Source organism: Sitophilus oryzae, unplaced genomic scaffold (assembly GCF_002938485.1).
Source record: "Sitophilus oryzae breed Bouriz unplaced genomic scaffold, Soryzae_2.0 scaffold_374_pilon_pilon, whole genome shotgun sequence".
Lineage (NCBI taxonomy): Eukaryota > Metazoa > Arthropoda > Insecta > Coleoptera > Curculionidae > Sitophilus > Sitophilus oryzae.
In genome coordinates, this window is record NW_022146945.1 from 1811907 (window position 1) to 1834195 (window position 22289).

Here is a 22289-nt window from a genome sequence, read left to right on the forward strand (position 1 = left end):
TGGGTGCGCCACCCTGTATAAATCAAGTCCAAGAAGGGATTTCATTTCATCTGTAAGTTTGTTTGTTTATGTGAAGCTGGCGAATCAGCTTCGGTTAACTAACTACGAACCGGTGCTGCCAAGTTCAGAGCGCTAGACCATTAAAGTTGCTGCTGATTATTAAAGGAAATTTAGAAAGTTCGTTCTTGGCTCGTTACCGACTGGACTACCTCTACCTCTTGCAAATTATCAAAGTTTTAATGGAGTCCCGAGACGATAACTTTTCAATAACGGTATTGTTGCTGTTATTAAGAATTCCTTCACCTAGATGTAAATTTCGTTCAAATTTGTTACATTATTTATCTTGTACATCTGATACTATCTTTAATTTGTCTTATAAACTAAATTGAATTTGTCTTTTATTATTACTATTAAAAAATAAATTTATTAAAATAGATACGAAAATGTTTTAACACGGATTAAAAAATAGACACGAAAATGTTAAGTAGGAAGAACAGAAGGAATATTAGTTTTTAGATGATGTGACATAGAATAATGAGGTGCTCTAGTTGCAAATTACGTAAACAGAATAAGTAAGAAGCTACAAGATTGTTTAACTTTGTTTTACATATATGACACTGATGAAGGCTGTAGTGTTGGCTGAGACGTTTGTTCTTAAACTAAATAAAGATTTTTAAACTAAATGAAAACATAATTCAGCGTTTTCGGAACCTAATGTATTCAGAAAATTAATTTAAGAATAGTTTAAATATTATATAAAATTTCTATTAATAATATTACGTGATCAGAATTAAAAATAATAATTATAAGAACATTTATTTTCTCTTTTAATCAAATAAAAATAGGATAAAATAAAAGAAATAGTATAACAAATAATTAAGTATTTCAGGAAAAAGGTACAATACAAACACACTAAATAAGAAAAGACTGTCCTTGCTAATATTTTTTTGTTAGTTTGCTATTTATTGCCATTCCATTTTTTTTATCTGATCGTTTGAAAAAAGAGCACGTAGGGGAGGAATAAATAGAAATAAATATACATTAAGCTCTAATGTGTTTTTATGGTTATATATCATATCATTTTTATAATTATTATTAAAACAATTTTTATATTTTATGGGTACATAAAAGTAATTATTTGTGTATATTCATATATTTTTATTTTATTTAGACAGCGAATAGCTATTATTTTGAAATCTATAAACATGTTTTATAACTTGTTCTAATATAATAGCTTCTGTATTAATTAATGCAAAAATATAGTGAAATATTTTAAAAATGTTGTCATTATGAATAAAAAAAGGTTCATAACTAAGAAGTATATGATTAACATTTTCTTTTTTTTTAATTTATCAGAATTTTTCAGTAAATCATAAGCCTAGTGTTTAAAATATTATTAAAAACAAATAATGAAACAAACAACTATACAGGGTGAGTCTTAAATAACTGCCAATATTTTTAGGGGTAGTATATTTCGACCCCAGAAACACGATTATGAGTTTATTTTCGGAAAAAAAATGGGAAATTTGGAATTAAAAAAAAATGTTGGCTTCTTTTTAGTTTTTACTTAAAAACCATAATTTCTTGATCTGCCATATGATATATGAAATCTGTATAAAAGCAAAAGACTAAAACCATGTAAAAGTATAAAGCTTGTCAGAATAAAAGATTATGACGAATATTAAACACTAATATCTAGGACATGGGGTGTACGGATAGATTACCTCCTCGTGGTTCACCCCGGACAACAGTCTTGCCGGCTAAAAGTCTGCACAATACGAGAGGCACACAATCTGATCCGTAAACAGACAACTAAAATTAAATCTATTTTGATTTAATATTTTTAGAATTATAATTATTAAACGTAAAAAAATTATTTCACGTATTTTAACTCTAAAATTAAGTGAAAAACAATATTCTATTTTATTTTAAATACTTAAGAAAATAAATATTTTACAACTAAAGTTCATTGGACCAAGAACACGTGGCAAAATAATTTATAAATTATTAATTAAAAACTTCGCCCTCTTCAAGCTTCTTTATCGTCCACAGTTTGAAAATTTTAAATTAATTATTAAATTGCAAAGCTGTCGAGTCTGTTTTGTCGTTGACAGGTCAGTTTGAAAACATATAAATCGAGCATATAAAATCAAATTTTTCCCCTTTTCGGCAATAGCCTTAAAATGGTTTATATAATATTAAAGTAAAAAAAAGTAAAGTAACGAACTGGTAACATTTAAAAAAACTTTTATATATTTATGAGAGTAAATTTAATTTAATTTTTTAATCGTGAGTATATACAATATGAATATCAAATATAAGAAATATGGAATATACTTAATAAAGATAGAATAATATACATCTGTCTTTATTTCATATAAAGAAAGAACTCAAGGTTATCTAATTTGTTATTCATTTTAAATAAAAATGGGACACGTCAATATGCCTGCTTATATGGGAAATAAACAGAATTCAGTCTGTTTACAGGATATCCTATTCAGCCTGTCATTGAGTTTAAACGTTTTTGAAGCGCTCGACTGAAAGTTACTTAAAGAGTGAAACGTTCTCACTTCAGCGAAAAAGAAGTTGTTTCCTTTTCATCCGCGCTTTGGATCATATTCTGACGCCTTCCATTAAACCATAATGGATATTTCTCCATTGAAGATACTTCCGAGAAAAAAGGAGATAATCCAGCGCACGCTCGGATTATCAGTATTCCATTTTTTTCTTGGCTGTATTTTCTTATTTTTTTCTTGGCGATTTGACGTCGCCCAAATTTGACGAGCTTTCCACAGACATTTATTTCATCTAAAGTCGTTTCATTTATTGTGTTCTCTGTGGAAGCACGTACTTTTAACATAATTTCTTTTATGTTTTACTTTCCTCGGAAGATGAATTTGGTATAAATAAAATATTAACCTTGACATTAAGACTTTTTTGTTGGATTGGAATATTATTCAGGGTTATTATACAGGGTGAGTCTTAAATAAATGCAAATATTTTCAGGGCTGGTAGAACTCAATAAAAGAAACATATTTTCTCTTTGCCGTTTTTCAAATAAGTCCAAAATAACCGAGTTGTTTAAGTTTGAAAATTTAAAAAAAAATGTTTATTTTTTGAAAAAAATTTCAGAGCCACCCGATTTTTTCTGTAATATGTTCTTCTAATTTTCATCTACTATAGATGCTGTCACGTTTTTAAGATATATTTTTTAACTGAAAATTTAAAATTTCATCTAAATGTTATTTATTATCTCCGCCACCCAAACGCTATTGCAAAGGCGCGATTCTTATTTAATGGAAATAATGTTTTAAATGTAAATACAAAGAGCTTACCTCTGATAATTGGGAAAAAGTTGTTTTGTATTTCACGCATTATGTATCTATAAATGAGTGCAAAAGTATAGTGGTTTGGTATATTGTTGTGCATTAATGTTTTATTTTGCTGTTGTAACTCCAAAGGTTCAAAGTTCCAACCCTCAACTATAATATAAATTAGGTACAAAAGGTAAGACACTTAAAATCGAGTATTATATAGTATAATAAAAACGATTTATTATAATCAAAACACCCGTTTTATGTATTCGTTATTACAGGTAGAGTTGTAATAATGTATGGTAGTACCAAAAGGTGTAATTGTATAAGATTTTGTTCTCGTTATTTCTAATTAAACTAGATAACTAAAGGGGTGTGTTTATATGTGTGTACTAAAATAGATAAATTAATCATAACTAGTATCTCTGTACTTTACAATACAGGGTATTTTGTTCAAACCTTTGCTTTGCACAATTTTTCACCCTTTTAAGCAATTTTTTACTTGTTAGTGGCAGTTTCTCGTACGAATAATTAGAAATATAGGTCATATAGAAAATATACCAGCCCTGAAAATATTTGCACTTTTTATTTAAGACTCACCCTGTATAAGAGAATAAGCTTATTTATCAACTCCCATTTGTTGGTGTTTTTATACAAAGTGTTTCAAAAATATGTGCCATCTCTCGTTGAGAGATTCCTGACGTAAAAATAAGATTTATTTTTTATATCAACATAGGTCCGGTTAAAGTTAAGGTTAAATTAGGGTAAAAACACCATTTGATAGACCCTGTATAATAAAGCCTTATTAAAATACTAAAGTTTATACAAAACTGAGTTTAAGAATGAAAGTTGGTAGATTTATATACAGTTTACCAAAAAAAAAAAATGAAAATTTAGCTAAAAATCAAAAAAATATGACACCTTAGATTTCACGAAAAAAATTTCCGTTGCGTTTTTTTGCATCTTAGTACTTATTAATACATTTTCACTGTTTCACCAAAATACACCAAAAATCATCCTATGTTAGTATCATCAGTTGATGATTAAACCTGATATCGATATTTTTATGAAGACGAACATCCCTAATCGACACAGTAACCAATTTTAGTCGCGTCAAGCGTTATCTATCGAGTTACGTGTAACAGAAGGTTTCCCTTTTACCCTTAGATGAAGCTAGAGTGTGTCACATCGGATTTAAACCAAATTCCGAACATGCAGCCGCTCTATTTCCCTCAAAATCGCTCCAGATTTTAGAGCTTTAAACTGAAAATTACATTGTAGCAAAATTGTGTGCGTATTACGTTCATTTTGGTAAGTCGCTAAAAGTTAAAAACGGGGATCTAAAGGTTTTAGAGCAAATGCCGTACTTTAGTTTTTTATCCTGTTCCTGAACTATCTGGAAAAACAGGAATTACCTTCCATAAATTAAATTACACCATTTTCTTATAGAAAATATATAATAGAAATGTTACTTTTAGTCAATTTGTGGTCAGAATACACACAACCAAACTTATATGAAATCATCTGTTATTTTTCATAATTTTTGACATGTATGAAAATTTTGTGTTTATGAATAAAACTCAGTCCTTACCCATGAATTTTAATGAAAAATAATCCATATAGCAATAAAAAAAATAATCAGTTCCCAAATTAAACAAAATGATATTTTTTTGGTTTTTGAAACGAAATTAAGATTTAAATTTTTAATGGCCACAAAGCATAAACAAAAGAAAAATTGATAATTTTAATATTCCTTGTTCTAGCCCTTATGCAAGCTTATATCCGCGCTGACATGCTTCTTATTAAATTATCCACGTTGTCTTGGGGTATGTTTTCCCATTCTGCTAATGCTGCTTCAATAAGTTGTGCGAGATTTCCTGGATTGTTTCGACGAGCTTTAACCCTTCTTTTGAGCTAGTCCCACAAGTGTTCGATAGGGTTTAGATCTGGTAAATAGGCAGGCCAGTCCATAACTATGACACCTTCCGTTTCAAGACATTCTCTAGTCACTCTGCTGGTATGGGGAGGTGCACTATCGTACATGAAGTTAAAATTATCCCCAATTGCAGCTCCCCCAAAGACTAACGATTGGTTCTAGCACCAAATCAACATATCTCCGACCCGTTAAAATTTGTTGAAGTGGTAACAGTGGAGTTTTTGCTCCCTGTATAACACCTCCCCAGAACATTACAGTTCTTCCTTCATATCTTGGTACAGATTTGGCAGCCTGAAGTCTCCCTCGTCTTCCTGGAGCTCTGAGAACCCGAATTCGATGGTTATCTGATCTTAGGTCAATTCTGGTCTCATCCGAAAAAAGAACATTTTGCCAATTCTCAGTTGTCCAGTTTTGATGTTGAAGGCATCAATTTAGCCGGTGAGTTTTATTTTGCCGAGATAACTGTGGGATCCGTAACTCTTTCCTACTGTAAAACCCCCATGCACGAAGCCTTTTTCTTATGGTTTCAACTGAAACGTTCACACTTGTAGCTGCCAGAAGTAGTCTTTGTAGCTCTGGATGAGAAACATTGGGATTTATTCTAGCAATTTAACACACAAGGCGGTCTTGTTGTTCAGTTGTGACTCTTTAACGACTTTGCCTGGGCCTCTGTTAATCCAACATAAGGCATTTTTTAATTTTTTTGGATTGAATGGAAATTACCGGACAATCGTGATTTTACTACTGAACACAAAATTGAAAAGAAAATAAATCGCCAGCAGTGGTTTATTCTTTATTATCATGTTTATTTACAACAAAAAGCCTTATCTTAAAGTTATATACAAATTTTTATCCTTGCAAGAAATTTAGTCAGAAATAAAGAGTGATTCCATATAAGTTTGGTTGTGTGTAGCTTAGAGGTAAAAAAATTGTGCACAAGACTCTATCAATCGCTCCGTTTTTTAGACTGACTCGATTGCTTGATTGATTGCAAGATAACAATATTAACAATGAACTAGTAAAAGTTTACAAAACTTAATTACCAAAGAAGGACAAAAAATACTTTGGGAACTTCCAAGCCATCCCGAAAACTTTTAATCGGCTCGTTAATATCGATGGCAAAATAATTCCTATTCAATGAAATAATAAAACCTTTTACTTTCAAGGTTTAGTTTATACCCTAAAAACCTACAAGCAAAATAAAGCTTAAAACCCAAGTTTTATTTGCTTATGGTTTAGAGTTGAAATTGCATTAAATTAGTATTTTTCCATTTTTATAGTTCAATGATACAAGCTTGTTCAAGTTTGTTAGTAAATTCTTATTCGCACTATTGTTGAAATTATTTTTGATAGCTTTTCCCAGAATTGATTCTCTTGATTAATTGTTTAAATTGCACTGCAGACTCATGTGTTCTGAAAGAGGGTGGGGACATTGAATAAACGTCAAAAACTGAAAAATTTCTCAAACATGTTGATCAAAAACTGTACGAAGGTATAAAACTGCGAATAGAGTGCGAACCTAAAGTATGTAAAAGGATATATTTCAGGAAAATATAACTTCTATAGGGTGGGTCAAAAAAGAGCGAGTGGATCGGGATGATTTTTTTAAAATGGAACACCCTGTATATTATTGCATTTTTGGCTTCCTTTTAGATCACTTTACATAATCCTAAGATATGAATAAATATATTTTAATAATTTCAGAGTCATTAACTCGGTTATTAATAAATAAATAAAAAATATATTTTTTTCAACCTTAAAAAATTATTACAAATGCAAGGACTCTCTTAAAAAAATATATTAGGTATTTACTTTAGATGGTTTACTTACTTTGCTATAAATAATGTAATCTTAAGTCATACAGGGTGTTCAAAATTCTACGCCAAACTTTCTAAAATATAAAATAATTTTTCTTTGTTTTTTTTTAATGGAAGTAAATTTTATTATGTATATATTTTATGGAACTGTATATTATTTTTTTCAACTCAGCTGAAATAAAGAGACGAGTAAGACTGGCCTGGGCAGCATTTGGAAAATTAAGTTACATATTAAAAAACAAAAGATATCCACAGTACCTCAAAACCGAAGTATATAATCAATGTGTACTCCCTGTACTTACTTACGGATCCTAGACCTGGACACTGACAAAATCAAATATGGATAAGGTAACAAAATCTCAAAGATCTATGGAAAGACAAATGCTACATATAACGCTGGCAGATAGAAAAAGGAATGAGTGGATCAGAGGAAAAACTAAAGTAAGGGATGTTAGAAGTGAACTAGCAAAATTGAAATGGAAGTTTGCCAATGCGTTATTAGATTGAGAGTTAAAAAATAGTTATTTTTTATACAAGACGATAATGCAATTTTATCGTCGTGTATAAAACAAAATATCTTTTTTCCATAGCGAGTTACGTTTTAAAAAATATTCAGAATTATTATTTCAAGGAATTTATTACGAGTAGAAAAAATATTGTGCTGGGTTGGCGTTGGCTTCTAGGCAATTTGACAAATAAATAAAGCTGTCCCTTTAGTTGTCAGTTTTGAGTCAATATTTTTTAATTCTCTTTCGTGTCAATTGCTGATTGAATTGGAGAGAAATAGCTCAAAACGAAATAAGTAAATTACCAACAGATATTCAGGCTGAGGCGACAAACGCCATATCGAAACTACTTCCATTTAAATCTCGAATAACTTATGAAAAGGAATACAAAAATTTTCAAAAATGGAAACAATTAAAAAACGTGCGAGAAGAAATAACATTTTTATCCTCGCTGTTAAAGTATCATTTAATCTACCCTGGCGGTTAAACTACTATTTTATCTTCTATTTTTGATAGAGATAAGGCAATTTTAACAGTTGCTATGAAAAAAAGGAACATTTGTTGTGTTTAAAGTATTTCAATTTTTTTAATGGTTTATGTCTGTGAAGGAATATTTTAAACAATCAATTTGAAATTATTATTTGATCGTGTGAGGTATAACGTAAAAACACTGTGGCAATCAATTATATACTTATCACGTGCTATTTATCTGGTCGGTTGCGTGGGCACGTGCTTTGTGCCCTTTAGCCAGCCACCATTGTTAAATTGTTTAAATCGACAAGTCAATCTAATTTAAAAAATGGCCTTTTTCGTAAAATAACCAAAGTCTTATTTTTGTAAAGACGCAGGCAATAATTCTGTTATCGAAAATTGAACACTGGAATGCTTTTAAAAAATGGTAAAATTTTAATATTCCGAACCGGGCGTAATTTTTCAAGTGAAGCGCAAAGCTATTAAAGTTTCAACTAGGTAAAAATTGTAATTTTTTATAAGGAGGGGAAAATTTTTCTTCAGAAAATTAATAGAGCACTCTAGGTTTCGGGAATATTTTAATAACCAAACCTTTAATTTTCCTTCGTAATGAAAAATGCGACTGAAAGTTGGTTTTATGCGGTTAAAACAGTATAATGTTAAAAAATTACGGTTGAGCTAGAGTTGGTAATCAGTTAACTTTAAGAAAAGTTTGTTTGTTTTTAACTTTTAAAAGTACCTGAAACTGAATATATAAAATCTAATCAAATATTCTATATAGTGTTGACTCTGCCTAGACCAAGCAATATAATATAATTTATTATGATTAGTATTGACGTTATACAAATACATAAAGTAGAACTTACATAAGGAGTGTCCCAATATTACGTGGACATATAGAACTACTATGTATTCTTGGAACCAAGATAAGTTGATTGGACACAATTTACCTCTATACAAAAGCGCTTCGTTTGTCCGTCTTCGTCAAACTTTAAAACAATAAACAAAATTGGTTTATTACTTAGGGGGCTAGTTCCAAGGTGTACAATCTCCAGTTTCATCAAATTTACAGCAAACGAAAAAAACTTTTAATTTGAATTTAGTGAATTCATTTTTAAATTTGAAGTTTTTGTTGTGATGTTGTCATTGTTATAAATATTTTATGACTTTTTGAGAAACAAAACATAATATTATTTGCAACATTATAGCAACAATATTTGCAAAAAAGATATGAAGATTGTACGTTATGAAAATTACTGTTGAAGATTGTTCACTTTGAAACTAAAATAATGCTTTTTATGTAAGATATACTTTTTATTTTTAGGAAGGAAATTAACAAAACTCTATTGCTTAAATACCGTCTATAAAACCGTCCCAGATACTGGCTTTTGTCAAAGCCCTGGGACTGTATGATGAGTTATAACTCAAGAAAGGGGGACACAATAGATCTGTAAGGTCGCAGTGATTAACCCCCCTCCCACTCATTCTAAATTCTAAAACTCATTCTATTGCTTAAATAAGAAATTTGATTAAACTCTTAAACTGCAGTCGTCCTCTCTTGCTTCACATAGGATGTTTTCAGCATCAAATCTTTTTTCCGTCAACTGTAGACACGTACAACATACATCAGTGCGAGGGGTTCCAAAACCCAAGTTATATTGTGTATTAAAAATACGCCTAACGTAACTTTGCTTTATTTGCTGACTTTCGTCGGTACAAATAATGCTCACTTTGAAAATTTAATGTTTCATAATGTATAGAATTTGCACTGGAGATTGTACGTTTTGTTTTAATTGGCGAATTAGGAGTTTGTACAGGGTGGGTCAAATTCGATGCTTTTAAATCGAAACACCCTTTTCTATAGGAGATAGACAAAAACTAATATCGGTGTCTGGAGCTCAATTTTTGTCAGAAACATGATGGTGAAACGCGCATATCGATATCTGTTACCGTTTCGGAGTTACGGGGTGTTTTTCAAAAATACGCATTTTTAACACATCGCTGTAACTTTTTTGCTATGGAAAATTTTGTATTTTTATGAAAACATTTCCAAAGCACCTTTTTACGTAGAATTTAACGGTTTAAGTATATTTTTTTTAAAATTAATAATTTAAGAATTATCAACAGAAAATTTGATTTTTTTATATGGGACAACCTGTATATTTTTAATTTATTGAAAATAACTTAAAATTACCTTTCCAAAAATATAACACACTTGATATTTTGCTCGATTCCTCTTCGAGATATAGAGTATATAAAAATTCGCCCGCTTTAAAAAATAAGTAGGCTTTGAACGGCACCGGCTGTAATGTAAAAATGGCTGCGAAACGAAAATAATATTTGCTCTGAGAGATGCAGAATTTTATAACAATTTAAAAAATATATCTAACCAACATCAACACATTTAAACTATATCTAATAACAATAAAATTAATAAAAATAAATAGGAAACCAAGACATGAAATTTTGCTACAGGTGTTCGACATATCGACCGTCTTCTGTTATGGACAGACGGGGGGCAGTTTTTGAACATTTCTCGCGGAATTCATTAATTCAGTTGGGGAAAAAGATACCCTCTCATAACTGCTAAGTAGTTATAATTCTTGTCTAGATTATACGGAAGAATAAGGAACCTTTATTCTTCCGCAAATATATCTATAGGATTAGATCCATGGGCATTAAGTCAGGCGGCTTCGACGGCCAACGGCTGGGATCTTGGTTAGCTTTCAATTATTCTTGAAATTGGCTGCAAAAATTTGCTGATAACTTCAGCGTTCGGAGGCGGTGCGTCGTCTTGCTGGAAAATATGTTTTCGAGTTCCATTAAGAGCATACCATCAATAAGTGGTCCAAAGCCTACTAGTTAAAACTAGAGAACTTTTAAAAATTCTGTATTTCGAAGGGAATTAAAGCAAAATATCAAGTGTGCTATATTTTTGAAAAGGTAATTTTAAATTCTTTTCAGTTAATTAAAAATATAGGGGGTGTCCCAAATAAAAAATCAATTTTTCTGTTGATAACTCTTAAATTATTAGTTTAAAAATCATTAAATTCTACGTAAAAGGTGCTTTGGAAATGTTTTCATAGAAATACAAAATTTTCCATAGCAAAAAAGTTACAGCGATTTGTTAGAAATGCACATTTTTGAAAAACACCCCCTAACTCCGAGACGGTAACAGATATTGATGTGCGGTTTTCACCATCATGTTTTTGATGAAAATTCAGCTCCAAACACCGATATTAGTTTTCGTCTATCTCCTATAGAAAAGGGTGTTTCCATTTAAAAGCGTCGAATTTGACCCACCCTGTACATACAGTTTGGAACTGAATTATTATAGGAGATTGTACCGGGTGGCCAACTAAGAATGGACGCCGGCTGTATCGCAGAAACTACTTATCGTATAACTTTGGGAAAAAAATTCTGATAAGTAAATCGACCAAGAGAAATCACTGGAAATTATTTTCAAGTACGAAAAATGTCCGCTAGGGGGCGTTTGGCTGATAGCCAATCAGAAAACAGGGTTTTTCTCAAAAATATGCAGGTGAACAGGTATTTTAAATATTACTATTGTAATAATCGAGAAATTTGTAATTTTTTTGATACAGAGTGTTTTGCTCTATCTCATAAAATAAAGTGGTGGGGGAAGGTTAAACTTGCTTTTATTAAAATAAGGATAACACTGGTTTAGATTAACCGATTTAAACCATCATGATTTGTTTCCATCATTTTTTTCGTGGTAGCTAGAGGGCGCTGTTTGACATCATAACAGATATTGCGCTTTTACATAAAAACTTAAATAGGAGGCTGTATTTCCCTTTACACAGTTAAATAGAGGACAAAATTTCCAAAATATCAGAGCAAACCACAATTTTCTATCTTGTCTCTAACCGGATATATTAAGAGAACAAATTATGTTAGGCTGCCGCTTAGGATCATATAGTTTAAAAATTATAGTAGTAGGCTAGGAAATAGAAAAAGGTAAATTGGTTACATTAAAATATCAAAACATATATTTTAATTTCATTTTAATACCATTTAATTGTTATTTATCCATGTTCGTTCTTGATTCGACCCCATAAAGTAAAACCCAGGCATATTGAATCCGATGACCTAGCTAGCCATGGAAATATGCCGCTCCAGCGTCTCTATCTACTAAAGTAAGTGGTATCTTAGAAGCGCCCCACACATTCATAGCAAAATATGGGACATAACTGCACCAAACTGCATTATCTACACCAACTGCATTCATTCTGATGAAATTGCAACAAATGCATTTTTATCATGATGGATCCCCTAACATAATTGGCAATTCGTCTCTTAAAATTATGGATAGTTCATTTCATTCAGATAATCATTCGCCATCCTAGAATTCCTGCCTACACATGTACCGACCAACGGTCTTGGTGCTGAACTACTTGCATCCAGGGTAGATTTGGTTTGGTACACACCAGTAGTGCATATTGTTAACATTCGCACCTTCGGGGCTATATAAAAAGTGACCCAAACGACATAAACTTTATAATATAATAATAAATAACACAAACAACAGGTAAAACATGAAAACAAGTGAAATCAAGGACGAACTTGGATTAATAGCTAAATGACGCTACGTGAAATAAACCCCTAGTTTTCAGCCATACGAAATTTGGCCGTTTTCTGTTAAAAGCAATATGGCGGCACAAAATTCCTAGAAATTTTAAGAAAATTATTGATTGTCCGACTTTCAGACATTTTAATCTGAGAACTACCTAGTATAATTAACCAAGAAATTCGTAAAAATTATGTGGATGGACGATAATGTTACAAAGTTAAACACGTTTAAAAATTTATGACGTCATCTTTTTTAAGAAAACGCCCGAAATTCGGATGCATGAAAACTGAGCTTAAACGTTTTGATATTTTGACGTAACTAATTTACCTCTTTTTGTTTCCTAGCCTACTACTATAATTTTTAAACCATATAATCCTAAGCGGCAGCCTAACATAATTTGTTCTCTTAATATCTCCGGTTAGAGACAAGATAGAAAATGGCGGTTTGCGCTGATATTTCGGAAATTTTGTGCTCTATTTAACTGTGTAAAGAGAAATATATAGACTCCTATTTATTTTTTTTTATGCAAAAGCGCAATATATGTTATGATGTCAAACAGCGCCCTCTAGCTACCACGAAAAAAATGATGGAAACAAAATTTACACTGGAGATCATTAAGGAAGAAAAGCTCTTTTAAACGAGCCCCAGGTTGTTTAAATCGGTTAACCTTAACCAGATTTATCCTTATTTTAATAAAAGCAAGTTTAACCTTCCCCCGCTACTTTATTTTACGAGAGCAAAACACTCTATATCAGAAAAAATACAAATTTCTCGATGATTACAATAGTAATATTTAAAATACCTGTTCACCTGCATATTTTTGAGAAAAACCCTGTTTTCTGATTGGCTATCTACAAAACGCTCCCTAGCGGACATATTTCGAACTTGAAAATAATTTCCAGCGACTTCTCTTGGTCGATTTACTTATTAGAATTTTTTTCCTAAAGTTATACGATAAGTAGTTTCCTAGATACAGCCGGCGTCCATTCTTAATTGACCACCCGGTACATTATGAAACTAAACCTATCTTTTGCAACTCAAAATACACCGGATAATGATCGTTTTGGATCGAAATTATGGTATATTTGAATTTAACTCAACGACATGCAACTAATGCGACATCATTTTCGTGAAAATATGGAGATTGTACACTTTGGAAATAAACTAATAAAAGTTTAATCATCTGCTGATGATGCATGGTTAGCGAAACGCGCGTCCAGTGTATAAGTGTGTAAAAGTGATTTGGTGTATTGTGGTGATTTAGTGTTTTATTTTACTTTGGAAATAGCCCCCTCAATTTTTTTCAGATATTTTAAGAACCGTTATCCTGATTTGACTGAGATTTTAGGTGACTGTGTTTTGCTGAGTGCTTTAGCATTTGACTTTCACAAAAATCAAGAAAAAGTACGTGAAATCTACCCTCACCTAAACTACCCACATTATATATTATTAGTATAAATATTTTCCAACTCAACCGACGACAGTTTTGTTTTTAAAAACGCCCCCGCACAAAAACAAAAAGTTTTCCGTAGCTAACAAAAAATGTTTTTTGTCTCATCAAGCTATGGAGACGAATGCAATCTATTATGCTCTAATAATCTAGTGGACGACGGCTTCATAAAAAGCTTCAAAAAATAATAAATTTTAAATTAACTTACCAGAAGGACCATTTTATTGGTTCTTCTATTAAATTAAATTAAAATACTAGAAGGACCACACACACACATTTTACGAAAAGAAATCAGTCGTTGGTTGAGTTGGAAAACATTTATAGTAAATATTGCGTAGAAGTGGGTGTAGTTTTCACCCTTCCCGTACTTTTTCTTGAATGTGAAAGTCAAATGTTAAAGCACTTAACAAAACATAGTCTCCAACCAAAATCCCATTCAAGTCGGTATAACCGTTCTTAGAATATCTGAAAAAATGTGTTTTGGTTGTGAAAGTTTGATGTCCTCTGGCGGACAAACGAAGCCACTTTTGTATAATTGTAATTATGTCCAATGAACCTATTTTGATTCCAAAAATACGTAGTAGTTCCATACGTAGTTATGTCCACGGAATATTGGGACACCCTATATACAACAAATATGGCAATTCATTTAAAAAATTCAATTAAAGACAGTTAATCAGTTTAGTGCACACAGCTATTTTTCTGAAATCGTCCCTCAGGTCTTCGTCACGGTTGATGTAAAAAATCCATCTTAATAATAACCGACAGCGTTACATTTTTCAAGGAAAAGCAAAAGGAAAATTCCTTGTCTATTCTTTAGCGTGAAAAATCCAGTTGGGAAACTTCCTCAAGAGAAAACGTTAAAAGTTCTACCTAGAGTCGAATAACTGGAAACTTTCGTTGCTTCTAACGTTTTTCTTTTGGGTTTTCTCTCGTCTGGTTTTATTACAAGTCGCAAATAATACTTACTGATAAATCTGCAGTGGCGAAGTCGATGAAAGTCAGTTCTGATTCCTCGCCAGCCAGTAGAACTGAGACTGATTTTTCTCCACTTTCATCATCTAAAAATAAAGAATAAATACTTTTAAAATTACAGAGTCCCTTCTCTTTATCAATGTCTAAGAATTAACCTTTTTTTTCCATAGCAGCTGTTAAAATTGCCTTATATCTATCCAAAATAGTACTTTAACCGCAAGTGTAGATTAAATGATACTTTAACAGCGAGGATAGGTTAAAAACTTTATTTCTCCTCCCACGTTTTTTAATTATTGCTTCCATTTTTGAAAATTTTTGTATTCCTTTTCATAAGTTATTCGGGATTTAAATGGAAGTAGTTTGGATATGGCGTTTGTCGCCTCAGCCTGAATATCTGTTGGTAATTTACTTATTTCGTTTTGAGCCATTTCTGGGTCCAATTCAATCAGCAATCGACACGAAAGAGAATTAAAAAATATTGACTCAAAAGTGACAACTGAACAGACAGCTTTATTTATTTGTGAAATTACATAGAAACGAACGCCAACCCAGCACAATATTTTTTCTACTCGTAATAAATTCCTTGAAATAATAATTTCCGAATAATTTTTAAAACGTAACTCGCTATGGAAAAAAATATTGTTTTATACACGACGATAAAATTGCATTATTGTCTCCTGAAATTAATTCACTCGCGATTTCATCGCTTGTGAATTAATCTTTTCGGTCGATTAGGTTGTAAATACCATTTATCGTCTTGTATGAAAAATAACTATAAATCTATTCAAATTATTTCATTGTACAGGGTGGGCCAAATTGGACACTTTTAAGGGGAACACTTTCTATAGGAGATAAACGAAAACTAGTTCAATTTTCATTAAAAACATGATGGTCAAAACCGCACATCTATACCTGTTACCGTTTCGGAGTTTTTCAAAAATGTACATTTTTAACAAATCGCTGTAAAATTTTTGCCACCGAAAATTTTTAAATATAAATTCGGTTTAAATATAATTCTTTTAAAATTAATAATTTAAGAGTTATCAACAGAAAAATTGATTTTTTATTTAGGACACCATATTTTTAATTCACTGACAAGAACTTAAAATTACCTTTCAAAAAATATAGCACACTATATATTTTGTTCGAGTCCCCTCATTAGTCCCCTTCGAAATACAGAATTTTTTAAAGTTCGCCACTTTTAACTGCTAGGCTTTGGATACTTTATTGATGATCTGTCGCTGTCCCTAATGGAACTCGAAAATATATTTTTCCAGCAAGACGAAGCTCCGCCTCACAACGCTGAAATTATCAGCAATTTCTCCTAGGTCCTAGTCAACTATTGACTAGTAGAGTACGGTTTAAATGTAAAAAATACGAAAAAATATTAGCATCTTCTTCAAAAACGAATATCTTCATAAAATAAAGCTATTGAAATGAACCAAAAATAAAACTATCGAGAAAAGATACAACTAGATGATAAAATGATTTTTAAACTCCTTGTCTTGTTAATATTCCATTTTAATACCCAGCGTAAAACAAGGGACTCCTGTGATTAAGAAACACACCATTAACCTTATTATTTTACAATTGTCGGATACAATAATAATAATTTAGTCCTGATCCAACTCTGAACAAGCAATCAAATATATTTTCATAGTAATCTTTTTATGCCTCTGACGACGTAACAACAAAGTAGGAGGAGCCTATGTAAATAAATCCTTTCTACGTCACAGCAACGTCTTCGCAGAAATATCGACATGCCCTAACGAATGTAAAAGACAGAATAAAAAAACAAATGGATCTGAATGGAATTAAGCTCTTATTTTTTTTTCTGGAACGCCTGGAGTTATTGACGTCATCGTGCGGGTGCGTGAGACGGGAGAAATTTTGAGTGTGTTTTGATCTGTCTCTCGTTGATTTTATCTCACATGAATGACGCCATTAGTCGGAAATATATGCTCTTATCTCGCTCAAATCGATACCTGTATTATTTTATTAATTATCGGGGTTTGATAATTTGTTTACTCGCCGTATGTGATATTGGCACAGTAATATTTGCAGACGTGCAGTTTATTGTATAACAAGGCTTAGAAATGGCGCGTCATATTGTTAGAGATTGTGTTGTGGTTGACTAGATATCATTTTTAGAACACGTATAAAAATATCAGGTTGTTCAGAATTTCTTTTGCAACAAACAATGGGCTTTAACAACATTGGCAAATTTTTCTGCTACTGATCTGATAATACTGGTTTCCAATAAGCCTTGTACGGTTGATATTATTTATTTAAATAAAAATTAACTATACCGGGTGCGTATCAAAAGTGGCTCACCCCTATACATTTTTTTTTTCAGATAAAAAAACAGGATTTGGTATGACACAAATTAGGATTAATTGACGTATTCAATTGTTTTTGGTCACTTCCTGTTTCCCCGGAAATTACTACAACTTTTGATTTTTAAATGACACTCTCGGTATTTTTTTACTTTATTCGATAGAAAATGACACTCTGAATAGAATGACATATCATATGTCCACTTTTGACATTTTCGGATATGGTTTACTTGAAATTGTAACACATGCTTATAATATTTCCAGTGAACAGGAAGTAACCAAAAACAATTGAATACATTAATCAATCCTAATTTATGACACATACAAACCAAAATTCGTTTTTCATCTGAAAAAATAAAAAAGTTATACGGGTGAGCCACTTTTGAGACGCACCCGGTATATTTACCTAGTAGACTCTCTTAAATATTTCAAAAACGGAATTGAAGCAGCCAAAAAGGCTGACAAAAAAAAGATGCTCTCAAGTTACCTGTTGTCAAACAATACAAAATTAAAATTGCTCGACATTACCGACGTTAATATATTTTTACTGTACTCCAGCACTCACAATTATACAGGGTGAGTCATAAATAAGTGCAAATATTTTCAGGGCTGGTAGATCTCGAAAAAAGAAACATATTTTCTCCTAACTGTTTTTCAAAAAGTCCAAAATAACCGAGTTATTTTACTTTGAAAATTTCCAAAAAAAAGTTTTTTGCTTAAATTTTGAACCGCTGCTGGATGTTTTCTGGGTTTACTTTTTGTAAATTTAATCTACTACCTATGCCATATTATCAAGTTATGTTTTGGTTTGGTTTAGTTAATACTTTTTTTTAAATTTCCAAATTTTCAAATTTTTTTTCGCGAAATAAACTTCATCGTTTCTGGGGTCAAAATATACTACCCTTAAAAATATTTGCACTTATTAAAGACTGACAGTGTATATGTGCTAAGTGCTAAAAATTATAAGTATTATGACATAGTTCTTGTTGCTAGATGTATAATTTATTTAATAACCGATCTAATTTATTCTGCCTATTATAAAAGGTAAATATTTATCTAATACACATATTATTATATGCTTCGGACAAGCCGTCAACAACAGGAATATCAATTCTATGAATGAAATCGGCCATAATTTTTGAAAAATGCATTCCCCAGAATTTTCATACTGTAGTATCATTTGGATTCGGTGAAAAACTTTAGGTTCCGTTTACTTGTAAAAATCTTATAACACATAAAATGCGAAACTTATCGCAAGTAGATGCATAGGGCATGACAATCCAAGAACTATATAAGAAGAAGAAAAATATACCATAAAGTTTTACGATACTTTACAGGGTGAGTCTTAAATAAGTATAAATATTTTCAGGACTAGTAGATCCCGATAAAACAAACAAGCGTTTCGCTTTTGAGTTTTAATCATCTGCTGATGACGCTAACATGGTTAACGAAACGCGCGTCCATCAGTGAAAAAGTAAAAGTGTATTGGTGCATTGTGGTGATTTAGTGTTTTATTTTGCTACACTTTTAACCTTATTGAATAACAAGTAATATGGTGATAAACAGAATACCTACATCTACAATATTGTTCAGATTTATTCTGTTTAGTTTTGAAACCAACTCTAAAAATATTAATGTAAGTTAAAAAATAAGTAATGTGCGTGTTTCTAAAATTATTAACTATGCCACAGATTATGCTACTGATATACAGGGTAAGTCTTAAATAAGTGCTAATATTTTCAGGGCTGGTAGATCTCGATAAAAAAAACATATGTACATATATTCTCTTTACCGTTTTTCAAATAAGTTCAAAATAACCGAGTTAGTTTACTTTGATCCAAAAAAATATTTTTTGCTTAAATTTTGAGAATCACTGAACGGAGCCTTCCTGGGTTTTCTTTCTTGAAAATTTTAATCTACTACCAATATTGCAATATTATTATTAATAAATAGAAATTATGTTTTTAACTAAAAACTAAAATAAAATCCAAATTTTTCTTTCGCAAAAAAAAACTCATAATCGTGTTTCTGAGGTCTAAATATACTACCCCTAAAAATATTTGTACTTATTTAAAACTAAATATTATAACATTAATTGTCAGTAAAAATTAGAGCCATATTTGAGCTAACGTTGAAAGGTAATGCGTTAAAATTTTGTAGTTATAAAGTGCACCTCACCTTTACACCACTTATGTTCTTACGTATTCCACATACGTATATGGGAACTTCCCTCCATTGAGGTTACTCTAGTAATTGAGGAAATTTCGCCCGATGTTTGGAGCCAAATCCGTACTCAAAATACCGCTTACACTCGAAAGTTCTCCACAAAGTTCGATAACTCCTGCTGATATTAAATCCATAAATTCCGATAGTTGTTCGAACGCTTTCAGGGGCGAAAAGCAGTTAGTGATCAATTTATCCAACTTACAAATCGTAGTAGTTTGCATAAAAGTTTTTCCTTTATAATAAAATTAGATCCTTGTCAATGACGGTTAAGAAAATTAAAAATTAAAAAATTAATTTTTTTTGGATCGTTGAAACAAAGGACTGAAAATGGAATCAAGTATTATTGTTATAAACATCCCTTAAAGAGAAAAGTGACGTTGAATTTTGTTGACTTTATTGTGCTTATTTTAAATTATTTCTGCCATATTCTCCAATTGTTTTTATGCTAAATGTATAAATCTGCAAAGTATTTGTGTCAAGGCTTGAATTACATTGAGATTGTTCTTAATCTTAGAAAATAGAAGTTTAAGAATGTTACTTGTGCAGCGTGTAATGGCTTTTAAACTAAAAGTATGAAAATAATTAATGATTTTTTTATTACTAAGTGGTTATACAGTATATGTTACATTAGTAATAAACCAATTAATTAAGAAATACGATTCGAGTTAACCAATTATGATTTTATTCACGCATCTCTATTATACCTGATGTTTCTGAAAAGTGACTCACTCCTATAACTCTTATATTTTTTTCAGATAAATAAAACAAATTTGTTAATAAATTTGACATAAATATGGATTGATTAATGTATTCAATTGTTTTCGGTCATTTTCTGTTTCACCGGAAATGACTACAACTTTTGATTTTTACATGACACCCTCGGTATTTTTTTACTTTATTTCTTCTTCTTTATTTTATAGAAAATGACACTCTGAATGGAATGACATATTAACTTTTGACATCTTCGCTTAAAAAATCGTATTTTAAATTTTAATCTAGAGTACATGGCTGTTTTGTAAACATTAGTTTTTACTTTAGGATCCTTGAAAAAATAGATTTGACAGTCTCATATTTTTCGTGTCTGGGCCTGGCCGGTTAAAAGATGCCCAAATCGTATTTTTAATTGTATCTCATTTTTTTCAAATGAAACCAGGGTGTCTCATTCGAATATTTGGAAAAGCATTTTTTACGAATAATTGGGTACAACCTTTGAATAAGAAGACTAAGTAAGGAGCATAATGCTATCCATGTATTCATGCATGGTGGGCGGAAAAAGGACTCTAGGGTGGGGATCCTTGACAGTTCTGTTTGACGGTTCATTTGACACATTTGAATTTGATTTGAAATTTTGTGGATTTGTCAGTTTTACGGAGCTTATTTTATGTTATGTATTATTTATTCTACTACTGATAGTTGTATAAAGGTAGTAAATCTAGATGGAAATTGTAGCAGAACTTAAATTAACAGTGACACTATCGCTATCGAAAAAGACTCTAAAATAGTTGGTTGTGTAGCGTGCGGTAGATCTCGGCAAAAATCGAATCGTGAAATAATGTAACAACTTTTCGCTAGTAAGTGACTATATAATATACATACGTGTAGTAAACCGATCATTTATGAAATCTACTTAAATTAACTAATTATATATTTTTTCTTGCATTTTTGCTTTTATTTACTACCTGTCAAAGATTAGATGTCAAAGAATTTAGATACGTCATTTGACTTACCTGCTTCAGTAGCGTATCGGATGTGTATGGTTATAAATAATTATTGTAACTTATCTATTTTTATTAGAATTTTATATTTTTATAACAATTTTAATAATTACCAACATTTATTCACAACGTAAAATAAAAAAAATATTGAGTCTATCCCAGGTCTACCCTACATCATAGTTTTACATTTTTTAAATAAAATTAGAACGGCACTGATAAACCGGAATTTAAGTCGCCCATATTTGATGCCCATCGCGGTGGACCTAAAATTTTTGATATGATCATTCCTTAGTCTTCTTATTCAAAGGGTACAACACACGTGTTATTTCGATTTAAAATGTCGTTCAAATAAACCATATAAGAAAATGTCAAAAGTTGACATATGATAAATCATTATATTCAATTGAGTGTCATTTTCTATTAAATAAAGGGGATTCATATACACGCAAATTGCGAACTGCGAATTACAAATACCGCAAAATAAAACCGTCTTTTCTTTATACAGTTCATGTAATAGTGAAATCCGCAATTTTAGGGATATTTTTGTGTAATGGATAAAAGCTACTTATTTTAGGCGTAGAAGACGATCTATTGCTTTATATTTATTAATAAGTAACAACCAAAATAAAATACATAGAACAATTGGAACATATTATATATTTAAAAAGTGAAAACAGCAAGGAGAACACCATAATTTAGCGAAATAAATGAGAATTACCGATGAAAAAAAATATAAAAAATATACCAGTATGTAGTAAATACCAGTTTGCAGTCAAAACATTGGACTTCGTACTACAAATTAAAAAAATAAAATTAGATTGTAAAATAAGTAAGTAACTAATAATGATTATGTACAATTTTTCATCCCTTTTCAGTTTCTTCCATTTTAACCAATGTTTATAATATTATAACCACAACAAGAGATAAATGATAAGAGATGACTAACAACTCA

General features: G+C 30.9%; 1 protein-coding gene across 1 annotated transcript in view; it reads right to left on the minus strand.

Annotated features, from left to right (window-relative positions):
- LOC115885102 overlaps positions 1-22289 on the minus strand; it is a 304133-nt gene that overhangs the window by 31946 nt on the left and 249898 nt on the right. Inside the window, exon 12 of the mRNA XM_030903889.1 lies at positions 15055-15146. Within this exon, the coding sequence (XP_030759749.1) occupies positions 15055-15146 (92 nt within the window). The remainder of the gene's footprint in view (positions 1-15054; positions 15147-22289) is intronic.